The sequence below is a fragment of the Lotus japonicus genome, chromosome 5, assembly GCF_012489685.1.
Source record: "Lotus japonicus ecotype B-129 chromosome 5, LjGifu_v1.2".
In the NCBI taxonomy this organism is placed as follows: domain Eukaryota; kingdom Viridiplantae; phylum Streptophyta; class Magnoliopsida; order Fabales; family Fabaceae; genus Lotus; species Lotus japonicus.
The window spans coordinates 64,341,585-64,356,744 of NC_080045.1; the positions used below are offsets into that span (position 1 = coordinate 64,341,585).

At 35.0% G+C, this 15,160-nt stretch overlaps 3 protein-coding genes across 9 annotated transcripts; all 3 read right to left on the reverse strand.

Moving 5' to 3' along the window:
- Nucleotides 1-35: 35 nt before the first annotated feature.
- Nucleotides 36-2,327, reverse strand: LOC130720552 (uncharacterized). 7 transcript variants are annotated; one of them, XR_009013152.1, is made up of 5 exons: nt 2,093-2,327; nt 1,841-2,001; nt 1,554-1,625; nt 909-931; nt 36-351 (listed from the first exon to the last, which is right to left on the reverse strand). XR_009013152.1 is itself a non-coding variant. In XM_057571206.1 (4 exons), exons 1-2 carry the CDS (start codon nt 2,236-2,238, stop codon nt 1,851-1,853), a joined length of 297 nt encoding a protein of 98 aa, XP_057427189.1. In that variant the 5' UTR covers nt 2,239-2,324; the 3' UTR covers nt 36-351; nt 909-931; nt 1,841-1,850. The 7 variants fall into 7 exon arrangements, 1 of the variants encoding a protein (XP_057427189.1); XR_009013154.1 differs by having other exon boundaries at nt 1,883-2,001; nt 2,093-2,326; XR_009013155.1 differs by lacking the exon at nt 909-931 and having other exon boundaries at nt 1,883-2,001; nt 2,093-2,326.
- Nucleotides 2,328-5,372: 3,045 nt separating this feature from the next.
- On the reverse strand, nt 5,373-11,487 carry LOC130718806 (alpha-L-fucosidase 2). Its single transcript, XM_057569430.1, has 10 exons — nt 11,106-11,487; nt 10,441-10,586; nt 9,244-10,145; nt 8,899-9,031; nt 8,484-8,642; nt 7,656-7,880; nt 7,476-7,577; nt 7,193-7,328; nt 6,551-6,746; nt 5,373-5,919 (listed from the first exon to the last, which is right to left on the reverse strand). The coding sequence occupies exons 1-10, from the start codon at nt 11,320-11,322 to the stop codon at nt 5,601-5,603; spliced, it is 2,535 nt and encodes an 844-aa protein (XP_057425413.1). The 5' UTR covers nt 11,323-11,487; the 3' UTR covers nt 5,373-5,600.
- A 1,424-nt stretch (nt 11,488-12,911) lies between these two features.
- On the reverse strand, nt 12,912-14,198 carry LOC130720774 (uncharacterized). Its single transcript, XM_057571470.1, has 2 exons — nt 13,628-14,198; nt 12,912-13,459 (listed from the first exon to the last, which is right to left on the reverse strand). The coding sequence occupies exons 1-2, from the start codon at nt 14,196-14,198 to the stop codon at nt 12,912-12,914; spliced, it is 1,119 nt and encodes a 372-aa protein (XP_057427453.1).
- Nucleotides 14,199-15,160: the final 962 nt, after the last annotated feature.

A 15,160-nucleotide genomic window follows, 5' to 3' on the forward strand; every position in this document is an offset into this window, starting at 1 on the left:
ATTTAATTAATTGTGTCCACACAAATTTCAACCGATTAAAAAATAATATTGGAGTGTGTTGCTAGCATTTCCCCATTCCCAAATAGTTGAAATAAACACCACAAATGTACAGCATTCAACCAAAAACTAGATTCATGAAGAATCAAGAACCAATCTTAAATAATGTCGCTCTTTGGAAAGAAAAAATAGGTTATTCCATCCTAAGCCAAAAATAGCCAGATTAAAAAGGTCATATTCATAACAGATGCAGTCTCATTCAAGATTCCGACAACAGTACTTCCCAGGCAATACTACCCACAATTATTGGTCCTCCATATTCTTGAAGGCAACTAAGCAAATTTCCTCACGTACCTGCAACAGCAAAGCAAATCATACAAAAATAGCATATAAGTACAAAGAGAATACATTATGTTAAATTTTAGACAATGTTGCAAAACCTAGCATCCAGTCATTTTTTCATAAGTTTAAATTATATAAAGGTAACTTTTCACAAATTATATGCTCAAGGGCATGCATTGCAATTGTTACTTCAGAACTTGAAACCACCAAAAGAACAGAAATTTCAAAATTGGATGAAGCAGTCATAACATAACACCCTTGTCTAATATAAACCTTACTGAGAAAGAATGCATCAATTCAAAAAAGTAGAAAGCAGTGTTGATATAAGTTTCTTTCTTTAATGATAAAAATACTTAAAGGGATGGGAAAAGGTTGTAACATTCTTCACATGAAAGGACAGATTTGGCAACCAAGTCTAGCTGCCTGAAGCTTTCAAATTGTCTTGAATAAGAAGAATTTCAAGCAGAGAGCAACTTCATTATCTTATACATTTTTCATATCAAAAGATTTGGAGTGGGGTCAAGGAGGTCATCTTATTTTATAAATAATTAACAATGGGAATTTAGTACCTCAACTCAGGAATCAGGATCACCTGTGAAAGGAATGCAGTTTACCAATTAGTAATTAGACCAGAAGAACTGATGAAAGGGCTGGGAACTACAGCCATTTCAAGGACGACTCTGGCATGGATTTCATTTTTGTGAAAGTAAATGTATGCAAGAAAAAACAGAGAACAATTGCCCAAGATTGACCCATTGACGTGAAATTTTGTTCGAATCCTCTGTATTTCTTGCAGAAGAACATAAATCATTTGATATTTTGGCCAAAGCATTTCCATAATGGTGTAGAAACAAAAACTTGCAAAAGTTACACAGTTGAATAAAGAATGAAAAGCCAGAAAACAAACAAAGGAGCAAGGATGCGATCTGAGTTTGAATTCAATTAGGACTACAGCAATAACATCTCACTCAGAACACAGGAGTTTCAATGTCACAAATTAACAAAAAAATATCCACACAGAATGGACATGCCCAAGGGAAAAAAAAGAGCAGATAGCAATGAACCAAAAGAATAGTTGCATTTAGTTTGAATGTTCAGGAAAATCCAACAAGTGACTACTACTTTTAGTTCTCGCTAACTCATTTGCATATTTAATTGAAAAAAACAAATTATAGCATTTGAAATTTTGAATAAGGTAAAATAAAGGAACCTACAATGCAACAAGCAACCTTCTGCTGCCATTGGATGATTGATTTCCTTTGCGCATCACCCATCTTTTCCATTCCCTATAAATTCGAATCCCAATACCTTAGACTCACAAAGCTCTACCCAATTCATCTCTTCACATTGAGCAACAAATGGCTAGCTAATTTTTAACATCTATTAAGCCTACAAACAATTCAAGGATTTCTATCTAGACTCCAGAATTTTCAAAATGCAAAAACAACATGAACCATTTTGAAAATTTTCTCATACAAATCCTAGAACAAGCAAGACTCACAAAGAGACTATTAGCGATCTTGACAAGAACGACGGAAGGTACCATGGGGCAACTCGCAGCAAGACCGGGCACCGACGGCAAGGTGTGATGTCATGCAGCTAACAGCCATCGTACTGTGCAGAGGTAAAAGCGATTGCGTGCAACCCATTGGCCCAAAATTCCTGTTCCTCATCCAAAAATTACAATTGAATCAGAGAAAATCAAATAGAATTCGATTGGAATTGAGAAAAGTAAAAGGGGTGGAAATGGGACCTGGAAGTAGGGATGGAGAAGCGGCGGCGAGGAGCGGCAATTGGTGGCGGAGAGAGGCGGGGGAGGGGTGAGGGAACGGAAGGGCGGAGTGATGCCCTGGCTGTTGAGATGAGGGAGCGAGATGCGGATCCGGATCGCCACGCCATTTCTGTGTCTGTGAGAGAGGTGGAAATCGAAATGTTAGGGTTTTGTGAGGGTTTAGTGGTAGTGGTAGGTTTTGCTGAGGATTATTCGGATATATGATTCATCATTCATTGCATCAAACGATGTCGTTTCTTGCTTTGCATTTCTTATGGCCGGTTTGATATGTTGTGCAATATAAGACCCGATAGTATAAACTCTGATAGTAATTATCAAAAAAAATAATCTGATAGTATTAAGTTTGATAAGAATTTAATATTATACAGCGTTTGGTCAACACTGTATAAGCTAACATTTTGTTTAAATTAATATAAACTTAATATAAACTTATGTATTGTAAGCTAATAAATTTCCTGAACCAGAACTATCAAATCGTGGCAAGTGAGTTACCAAAATGCTATTAAACCTAAATTTTTGTCACGTTCAAATTTTTTTTCATCGTTATCAAAATTTTGATACTATTTAGTTAATACCATAGTGTGTGTTTGGTTTCAAATCTGGATAGACCAAACGTGGATCCAGAAATCCAAAAGCAACTATGTGTGTGTTTCGTTTCAAATCTGGATAGACCAAACGTGGATCAAGAAATCCAAAAGCAACTATTTCTTGCTTTTGAAAACGTGGATCGGGGCCAAACGTGGATCCTGGATAAGTTTTCCAAACACACACATAGTCAAATGTTGATCATATGTACTATTTTTGTATTTTTTGTCAAGTTTTATGAATTACTAACCTTACCATCAATATTTGACTAATTAATACGATAAATTTAAAAGTCAAAATTGATAATCACTTTTCACATGGAATGATGAATTAAAATTTAGAAAAAATTAATTTGTTATCAATGCTAATACAAGAAATGTTATATATTAATATAATTCAATACCAATAATATATTTTTAATTTCACAAGTAATTAATACTCAAATTTTATTTTTTCCTTATAAATGAAACAATATCCTTAAATTCAAAATATTTTTAAAGTAATTTTTTTAATTTTTATAAGGGAGAAACTTAGATCAAGTTCCTTAAATCTATTTCATCAAGTTTACCAATCATGTGATGACACATGTGCAACTATTTCTAAAAATAAATGTCATTTATTAAGAATTTATTGTCAAAATTTGAGAAATTATACATAAACTTGATGGAATGGAGGTAAGGAACTTGATCTAAGTTTTATCCTTTTTATAATTGGAATTTATTTTAAATAATTAATATATTTTATATGTTTTTTTAGAGCAAAAAGAGATTTTATTAATCAATAAATCGAAAGGGTGTCCCAAAAGAAATTTTTTTTTATATGTTAAAATTTTAAGATTAAAAAATCTTAATTAGCATTTTCATAGACATGTACAAAACAAAAATAACCTCCATATACATTTAATGTACATTTTCGTTATCGATTCCTCCATTTTATATAAATGTCACCATTCACCTGATAGTAGTATACTAACAGAGAAAATACAATTTTATTCCTAGCATTAGTTAATTTGAAGATGGTTGGAGCAGGAAGACTTGTACCATTTGCCACTATTTTCTTCATCATTTTATTATCAGGTAAGTTTAATTTCATGATGTTCGTTTTTCAATTTAATCAAAATCAAACATATTTCAACCTTTAATGCTTAAGAAATAAGAGTTTAATGGATATACACTGACAGTGTAAAATAGTTTTACACAGACATCCACTTGAATTCCGCCAAATCAGAAAATATCTTATTCTTTTAATTAAAATTAAAGTCAAATGTAATTATCTCTCCTATGTGGCATGCTTTGATTTGATGACTGTGTAAAACTATTTTACACTGTCAGTGCATATCCATTAAACTCAAGAAATAAACCTACTTATCTTTCTGCTTCTTAATGCGGTCACACAGGAATATGTCCCTCGTTTGAAAAAATTATGCTGCAAAGACACAATTATATTTTTATAACTTTTTATAATATTTTTAAAACTAAGGGCCTTTTGTTTTACTTTTTTTATTCAAACCTTTTGTTTTACTTTAAAAGAAAACTAGATTTTAATCTAAGTAAGTATTTGTTTAATTCTTTAGAGTTTTTTTTTATAAGAATAAAAAAACCTGATTTGTGTTGGGTTACAATTTATAAAAATAAATTTTTATTTGAGTATGATTTCTATCCTTTCTAAAACGGAGATTATTTTAAATAAACTTAGCCATAAACTTATTTTTAAAACCTAATTTCTTTTTTATCTTTACAATTGATAGTTACTATTTCCTCGTAATAAAGTTAGTAAGTTACAAAATAAGTGTTGTAAAAAAAGTAAGTTACAACGCATTTTTCTTATGTAAACTTAATTCATGTGGAATCAGGTTATGAGAAAGCAATGAGTCAAGATTTTAAGTGCTGTAGTGACAATCATATGCCTAGCTGCATTCCGGGTACTAGTGCTGACCAACATTGTCATGACCTTTGCTCAAATGGGAAGTCCTGTTGGAATGGGGGATTCTGCAAAAAATATGGCAACGAACACATTTGTCATTGCAAATGCTAATTGTTTCCTTAATATCAATGACAAATAAATGGTTTAAGGATTGTATCTAGATTTGATTGAATAATAGAATACTATATTTTGAGTTACAATATCTAGATGAAAGTTGTGAAAATGACTCTACAAAAATTTAGGTTAAATCACTCAAGTCGTAGGTAAATCAATGATATTTAAAATAAGTGGGTTAATAGTTTCATATTTTATCACTTATCTCAAATATCATTGGTCCATCTAAAACTAGAGTGATTTAACCCTAATTTTTACAGGGCCAGGGTCATTTAGACAAATTGTATTTCTGATTTTTTAATTCACTAGGTAGTATTTGGTGCATTATAAATATATTTTACATAGAAATTGTAAAACTTAGGAATATAAGGGAAATGTGATAATTGATTTAAATGAATTATTCAATATGTAAGAACTGGAGATTCAAAAAAACTAAATTTTAATGTAGCAATTTTTAAAAGTAATTAATTTATTAATATAAAATGACTCCACCTCTTTATCTAAATTCTTAACCCTGAATCTCCGTCCATACAATTTTCTAATTTGAAAAGCCTAGACCACCTTTCTTAACATCTTGTTGCTCCAGAAAACATTCATCATCCATTTGTGTCGTGTGAAGTTAATAACAAAATGACAGTGATATTACCAGGTTTTACACCCTCAACCGCACAACAAAAGTAATGAAAGAAACTTCTCAGTTAAATTACATCTTCTGTGGCTAAATAACTGTCGAAGAATAATCATAAAGAAAAAGAAGAGAAAACTATCAAACTTCAACATTGAGTCCAATGACAGGAGGCAAAAAGCAATGTATGTTATTCTGTAGGAAAATTCAGACAAGAAAATTTCAAAGACTCAGTTGGCTAAGTGAGTATGTCTTCACACACTTCAACTGGTTATTATATGAGTAAACTCTGCCAGGTGATAAATTTGCTAAGACCATGGTTCCTCTATAATGTAGTCTCACTCGGGAATTCTGGTTTTCTGACCAAAGCCCCACTTCACGCAGATCTCCTTCTTTCCAGCAGATGTTGACTGTCACGCCACCACGTGCTTTTAATCCTTTTACACAACCATTTGCCCATTTTCCGCGAGGTAGTGCGGGAAGCAAGTAGAGGTCCTTCAGTGTGCTTTGAACAAGCATTTCTGCAATTGCTGTTGAAAACCTGACAACAAACATTGTTTTCCCTCAGCTAAACTGATTCAGATATCGGGTAACATTACCAATTTTCAGTGTGTGTATTTTCAACATTTACAAATTTTAATAGACAGAACTTTTAGTCATAGGCCAAGGTTTCTACATACAACTTTGAAGGTTACATCTCCCAAACAGGTGGGTGAAGTTCAAAATAAAAAATAACTATGATGTCATGGTTCCAATCATAAATTTAGAATCATATGAATTTCTCCACCGGTTTGAACTAAATTAAGAACTAAAGAACTATGATGTATAAGTTCAGGTCTCACATTGACTAAAGATATGACCAAAATAGTCCTTATAAAGGGTAGAGAAATCCCCACACATGATCTAGCTTTTAGGGTAGATTAGACCCAACTCAAGTTTTGAAGTCAGAATGCGGACAAGATGCAATAACAAATTCAATCAGATATGATAATTGCAAAATGTTCAGATCAGGGGAAAACACACTGACTCAATGAGCACACAAGGTCTATCAGAAAACATTGACATTCATGAACAAAATTTGAAGCCTTAAAAATACTTCAGCTCATATGATGAAAGTGAAATTGACAAGATGCACAAACGTTCAACAGTTCATTCATAAAGATGGGGCTTACCCAAAGTTTGCATCAATCTGGAAAGGGGGATGTGTTGTGAACAGGTTACTGTAAAGTCCTCCTTCGTAATCACTTTCATGTTCAGGGTCTACCAAAACGATCAAGTGCTTTATCATGCGATATGCATGCTCACTGTTGTGAAGGTGAGCCCATAATGAAGCTTTCCAAGTTGTTGACCACCCTGGACCTTCATCCCCTGTAATACCATGCAACAATGGCAATTAATGTTGAATTATATTATTTCTAGCATTCTATATTAAAAACATACAACTTTTCGTCATATATACAAGGTTGAGCATAAATATTGTAGTCTGTAATGAGATATATAATTGCAGGAGTACCAATATAACAGTCTTCTAAACCCCCTAGAAGCTTTAAGACAGCAGACAGTGAATTGTGAAGGTGTACTCAAGTCTAAACTCATAAAATCCCTTTAATTATTCAAAAGCAACTAACACATCGTTTATTATACTACATCTTATATAACTATATTCTAATCAGATATTAATAATTACATGCGGCTGTTTTAGTTCATCTAAGATACGGATTTTCAACAGAAAAAGTAATAGCCAAGCATATTCAAAGAGGAAAAAAACTACTATCACTGAAAAGAATTCATCATCTAAAGTTCTCATAAAATACCTCTTTTAATTAGACTATAATCCACAGCTTTACAAAGGTCTGGAGTTTTCTCAAGACTGATTGTGTGTCCTGGAAACAGGCCAAACAGATGGGAAACATGTCTATGATGTATATCTGGGTCCTGAAAATCTTCTGCCTGCCAAATAAATAAGGTGTTAAAGTTAACATGGAATTGCTAACTCTGTCGTTGCGAATCAAAGCAAGACATCAGGTGACAAAAACTGGCCAAATTGACACTTGAGAGATGGAGGAAGGAATGCAAATATCAAATATAATTTCATACCCATTCCATAATGGATCCATCCCTAGAGATTTTTGTTGGAGGGAGCTTAGGCAGAGACTCGGTAACTCTTTTGATAATAGCATCATCTTGTCTTCCCAGAACCTATTTTTGAGAAACTTAGTGGCCAAGGTAAAATTAGGATAATAGGAAACTAATTTTGAGCACTAAGATCAGTTTTACCTCAGCAGCAGATATGATTATGGAGAATACTTCTTTTATGATTGAAATGTCCATGGTTGATGAGTAGCTTACGCTAGCAGGCTTTTGATCTGGTGCAGTGAACATGTGCTCTGGTGAAGTTGATGGGTTAGTTTCCAACAATCCATCATGGCCTTGAATCAACCAATCCAGCAAAAATGATGTACATCCTTCCAACAAAGGATATGCTTTATTTTTGAGAAAACCCTAATATTAAAGAAAATTAAGCATCAATTATGATTGCAAATACAAAATACATAGATGCCCATGCGGTCATGCCATCATAATATATTAGGTTATCCATCCTGCAGTAGTTTGTATCATATAACTGGGTTATATTTATGAGTTGTAGCCTATAAAAGTAATGGTAATACAGCAGTAAATAGTTGCATCTATACACCCATAAAATAAAACATGAATCTGAAAATGTTTTGTAATTTCAATGGAAGTTCATAATATGTATACAGCTTCTTGTTCCCTAGAAGGAAAAACAAAGAATTATTTGGATAAGTATCAGTTTGAAATCTCATTGTTAATGTAAAACATAATAAGCCAAAACAGGTCAAAGTGCCCAGTCACAAAAATGTGTTTGAATAGCATGTTTCAACAAATTGAGTTCAACTCATTGTAATGCCATGAAAATAGAAGCAGATCAGTCAGATAAAAAATGATGGTTATTGATCTGCAAATTAAATAACTTGGGGAATTTTGAAATTGTTAAATCCCCAACACAGCCATTTACACAAGACCAATTTTAAGTCAATATTTTAAATAAAGGTTTAGATAATTTATTGAAAAACCAGAACTTACTTTGTCCATTGTATAAGTATAATGCTCCCATAGATGGCAACAAAGCCAAGCTCCACCCATTGGCCATAAAGCCCAAACAGCCTCACCTCGATCTGGGGATGTTTTGGCCCATATGTCAGAAACTTGATGCACAACCCAACCATTTGCTTCATAGTTCACCTGTGTGCTGGATCAAATGAAATTCTGGATAGAATATATAAAATTGATGACATTGTGACCAGATGCTGTGAAAATGGCAATACTTGAAAGTTGAAACTATTTTTTTTTCCTTTCATTTTTTTTGCGTTGCTATAGATTTGTGGGCAAAGGGGAGGGACAAGTGTACAAAGTCACTGTTAGCTAACAAGCATAAAGGATCCCTTTCTTTAATAGAATGCCAAGAATAATAAGAAAGGGAGAGTGAAAAAGACAATACCTTTGCAGTTTTACTACCATTGACTGACAAAGAGTAAATGAAATCAAATAACGGCTCTTGGCATTCGTGTAGGTTGCAAGACAGAGACGGCCAATAATTCATTTGAAGATTAATATTAGTGTGAGGAGCACCACTGGATGACAAAAGAAATGATACAAATTACAAACTTTAATAAATCATTCATGAAGTTGCTTCTAGATATATTTGATAATCCATATCCATCTAAAACTCTAAGCCACTATATAATCTTGATACTATATAGCATACAGTTGCACCTTTTTTTCATTCATTTATCAATTTATTGCTATGAGAGGGAAGAAGGAAAAAGGGAAAAGGAAAACATACTCCCATGCAGGCTCGAGATCTTTGTTCCATATACCCTGTAAGTTTGCCGGCTGAGTTCCAGGACGTGAACAAGAAATTAGTAGATATCGACCATATTGAAACAAAAGCTCCACAAAGGAAGGATCTTCGTCAGTTTGAAATGATTTGACTCTTGCTGAAGTTGGAATGGTTTCATCACCTCCCATTTGAGAGATGTTAGTTTGAGGGGAAACCAATTTCCTTTCGTCCAAAACAGATTTTCCTAAAACATTCTTTGAGCTTTTAGAGAGTTGCAATGAGACACGATGAAATAGATTCTGATAGTCATCCAAGTGACGTGCATAAAGATCGGCATATGAAACACTTTTCACAGACTTCATCTTACTAAGGGACTCAGATGTGGGATCTTTCTTAGAGTCTTCAGGCTTAGTAAATGGGCCATCAAAAGAAGAAGAAGCTGTCAGAAGTAAAATAGCCCAATCTGAACCTTCAACTCTTAGCTTCTTATCATCCAAGACATGTATAACCCCTTTGTCATTACTAATTTGTATATCAAGAACTGCAGAAAATTGAATTCCTTTTGGAGGGTCATTAGAATTCACTTTTGGCCTGATCCTAGAACCAGGACAACTTCCTTCCATTATTATCTGATTTTGGCCATTTACCCGTAAATTGTCATGTAATTTGCTATCCAAAGACACTGTAAATGATAATGACGCTGACTTGCTTGCAGAAAACCTTGCCACTATCACTTGATCTGGATTAGAAGCAAAATGTTCTCTGGAAAATTCTACATCACCAACAGAATATTTTACTTTCACTGTTGCATTATCCAAATCGAGCTCTCTACGATAAGACTCTTCTGAATATTTAAGATGAGAATCATCAAATTCCAACTTGATGTCCCCAATAAGTTGGTATACCTTCATATCAAGAAATAAGAGTTAGCCATGACTGCCAACATTGCATAAAGCTTCCTTAACTCATGCACCAACAACATCAAAATGGGTGAGGATTTTTCTGGAAAAGGAGGGGGGGGGGGGGGGGGGGGGGGGAGAAACGATGAATGATGATACTAGTTTAATAAAAACATGTGACATATATTATTAAAGAAAAATCCTCCTACTCCAATTCCTATGTTTATATACATGTTGGTGGGTTGTCTAATAAATAAAAATTTGCATTGCTTCTCATAAATAAAGGAAGGATATGACATACATCAGAAGGATCTCCTGACAACTTGACAGCTGCTGCCGTAGCTTCAGAGTATTTTCTATCATCAACAAGTTTTCGAACTTCAGCCAGCGCTTCAGGAGCAGTTTTTTTTGTGTAATCGCCAGGAATCCCAGTCCAAAGTGTGTCCTCTACAAAATAATTTTGAATGTTCACATTAGCATGCATAACGAACGAGAAAGACACAGCTAATTTGGCTTCGCTACGCACAATGCAGCATGACTTCATGCCTATTATCCTAAATGCCTTTACAACTAGAAATGCCTATAGTATTATTGCCCACCATATGAAAACATTGAACTCTCAGACCATATTTTTCTCCCTGATCCCCATTGGATCCAACAAATAATTGATGGTAAATTCAGGACACAATGCAGCCTTCCCATCAAAGTAGCTACATGCTGTGTGTCACTTAGGGTAATTGTCCCAAATCAGGTATAACAACAAATCAAGCAATAGCACAGTCTAACATTTCTGATGCTCAAAATATTAATCAGAATCTCGGGTAACAAATAGCAGGAACTATATATAGCTCAAAGACAGAGTGTATTAAGCTTCTAAGCCTCAAATCAATTGCCATTTTGGATCAAAGCAACATGAACTAAACTAAATATGTAACAGATTGGAAGTTTTTTGAGGGGTTTGATTACCATTGAGCTGGAGAATTTCCGATTGCACGCCACCCCAAACCATGGCTCCAAGATGGCCATTGCCAATGGGGATGGCATCGGTCCAGTGCTTTGCAGGCCCAGAAAAAGTAACCTTCAAGGGTCTAGAAGGTCCATCACCCACTGCATTGGCTGAAGTCGGGTTCCACCAGTCTTTCTGTGGGGGGCGCTGCACCAGAACCCATTCCGCATCTTCCATTGCAGAAAGGGGAATGAGATGAAGGAGGAAGAGAGAGTGAAGGAGTCGGTGGAGTAGTAGAAGCTGAAAGCTGTCTCTGTTAGCTGGTAGTGTAGTGTAGTGTAGTGAATGAAGCAGCTAACTCATATTGTTTTCAATTGAAGGACACGCGTTTCTTCAGACAATAGTACAATCTAACCAGTATCTAACTATGGTGTGGGTTAAATAAATAATCTATGGTCTGAACCAATCACATTTAAAATAAGATAAGTGGAATAAAAAATTTATATTTTATTTATTAAATTTTTTATATATATTTTTTTATTTAAATAAATCTATTGGTTTCTTTATTACTACTGATTATTTTTGTGAAAAATATTGATCCGTCGAATTTTAAATCATAGTAAAAACTAAAAAGCTAAATATGTAAAGTAAACCTATGAAACTATCCTACATAAAATCGAGTCAAACGACATCAACCTCGACAAAATAAAAAATTAAATCAGGGGGGTTTGTTGCTTGCTGCTGCTGGAGTATCTTGGTGGAGATAAAAGAAAAGGGAAATGTAATAATTTGCACGTGAAGGCGGTGAGAATTGCAGCAGGGCAAACAGTACTAGTAATTACGGGACATCCAAGATTGTCTATTTGTCTATCTTTGGAGATTGGAGATTTGGAGATACTCGTCTCATATCATATTTTTCTGAAAATATTTTGTTTTTCTGTCAGATATGTAGTACGAGAAGTGATTTAGATAAGCTAGCTTTCTGATTTTTCAAGAAAGGATAAAAAATATGGAATCTGTTCATGTCATGAATCTAGTTAGTCTCAACCTTATCTCTAAAATACAAGTGAATTTATCCCTTCTATTTTCTACATTACCTCTTCTAAACCAAAATATTAATTACATAGGAGTAAAATCGTTTTACTTCCTTCATTGTCACCAGCCTCATTTGTGGTCTTTGTCTTAATCTATATCCAGTCATTCCTTAGCACAAAGCAATTTTATGGGAGAAGTGTGATCCCTTCAAGAGATGATGCAAAATCCTTAATTCCAGGTCTCCTAAATGTTTTTCATGTATTCTCCTAAGACTACCCACAATGGTTTCAACATTCAACACCCTCAACACTCCACTTTTTCTCTTCCCAACACTCCACATCACCTTCTCTCTTCAGTTCAACACTTCATTCAACTTTTACCCACTCCAATGGTTTTTCATTCAACACCCTACCCCCTACCCCACCACTTTTATTTCATATTTTGATTTAATTTTATATTTTTCTTTTTATGATTTCATAAAATTAAAATTTACGATAAAAATTAAATTAAATAAACTATTATCGATTTAATTTAATTTAATGTTTTTTTTATTTATTTAAATTAAATTAAATTAACGTAATATTTTTTTAACGTAAATTAAATTAAAACACTTAACAATTTAATTTTTTTAAAAAAATATACACAATAATTTATTTTATTTTATTAACTTCAAATGGAAGAAAAGAAACTAAGCACACAATAATACATTTTATTTGCTTAACTTAAAATGCAAGACAACAAACTAAACACACAACACACAAATAACGTAATTAGTACGATACAAAGCATATTTAATCATCATACATTCCAAACTTTGTCCAGATGTGCTTCACTAGATCTGCTTGTAGTTGGTGATGGACATTTGGATCATGGAACTCGGATCTAGCACGCACATGATCCGCAAAAGCGGGTAACACCTCGGTCGAGTATGGTTGCGGTGTACTAGATCTACTTCCCTCAGCTTGCTCAAAATCGGTCCAGCGTTGAGCATATGAATCTCGTTCATCCTCAACAATCATATTATGTAATATGATGCATGACCTCATGATGATACCCAAATCAGTTATGTCCCAGAAGCGAGCTGGTTCACGGATGATTTTAAAACGAGCTTGAAGCACTCCAAATGCACGTTCGATGTCCTTCCGACATCCCTCCTGATGTTTTGCAAAGCACTTATCGGGTTCAGTTTGAGGAAGTCTAATAGACTTGACGAAAGTTGGATAAGAAGGGTAGATACCATCAGCTAGATAGTATGCCATATTATAGGGACGTTGGTTCACGATGAAATTCACACGTGGAGCGTTTCCCTGTTCCAATTCATCAAACACTGGTGACCGGTCTAGAACGTTTATATCGTTCAAGGTTCCCGGACATCCAAAAAAGGCATGCCAGATCCAAAGATCAGGAGATGCAACTGCTTCAAGAATAACTGTGGTGGTTCCCTTATCCCCTCTAGCAAATTGACCTTCCCATGCTTTAGGACAATTTTTCCACTCCTAGTGCATGCAGTCAATACTCCCGATCATGCCTGGGAACCCCCGCATTTCACTAACCTGTAGTATTCTTTGCATGTCCTCTTGGGTTGGTGCTCTCATGTACTCTTGCTCATACAATCGTATGATTCCTTTACAGAATCTACGTAAACACTCCAATGTTGTAGTCTCTCCTATTTTGATGTACTCATCGACTGCATCTGCTGCCACACCATATGCTAACATTCGCATTGTTGTGGTGCATTTTGCTAAGGGCGATATACCTTCTTTCTTCGCTGCATCGACTCGCTGGGTGAAGTAGCTATCACTACTTGAAAGGTCCGCAACGATTCGAAGGAACACATGTTTTTGCATCCGATACCGGCGACGAAATATTCCATCGTCGTATGTAGGCTCATTGGCAAAGTAGTCAGCAATTAGCCTTTGGTTTGCCCCTGCATGATCTCTACTGAGATGTTTTCTACCACGAGGTGCGCTATCCTCCAATATTAGATTTTGACGCTCCCTAAAGTGGTTGAGTACATAAGTGTCTTCTCTCTTCCTTTTTTCAAGGTAAGTTTCGAGATCAAACTCTGGTGGATCCATTTTTTGTGAAATTTGAAGTAGATGGGAAGAGATGGGAAGAGATGGGAAGTAGATGGGAAGAGATGGGAAGAGATGGGAAGAGATACATTGAATGGTGGATCTATGAGTCCATATATATAGATAAATTGAATGGTGGACATTGACGGATTCGAAATAATATGAACTATAGTTAATTATCGGATAAGGACTAGATTCGAATTGAGAGATGCATATTCAAACTCGGTAACCCATACATTAAAGCCACTGACAACACCGACAAATTATTAAAGTAAACAGTACAGACTTGACAAAACACTGACAAATTATTAAAGCAAACACTACAGACTCGACAACACTGACAAATTATTAAAGCAAACCCTACAGACTTGACACCACTTGAAAAATAATAAAGCAAACACTACAGACAATTAAGATGGGAAGAGCTCTTGGGACAACCGCTTCAACAGCTCTTTCTTGTGGTCACTGAGATGCTCCTCTTCACTTAACTTTAGAAATAATTCCATTTTCTTAGCTTCAGTCTCCTCTTTCCTCAATCTATTAGTCTCTTGTTGCATCGCCGCCATCTGCTTCAATTGTTCAACCTCAATCTCCTTGACTTGTTTGTATGCAGCCCAATCTTTCTCCATCGCCTCCAAGGCAACCGTTGTGCTCCTCTTTTTACCCTTTTTTTTAGCTGCATCCCTACCCATTGGACGGGGAATCGATCCTATAGAGTTTGAGCCACATGCATCACTCTCGCGAGATCTCTTAGATCCACTACTCCCTGAGCCAACACTTCCTCCTGCTTGACTACAGTAACGTGGTTGATCACGGAGAGCCTGCCATTCTGCCATCAAATTAAATTGACCCTTCTTCCCATCTGCGTATAATTCTTGTGCTTGGGTCAAAATATCATTCTCCGACCAACCGCTTCGTTGCATACGCTTAGCGCCTTCATAAGCGCCAATCCATTTATTTATTTG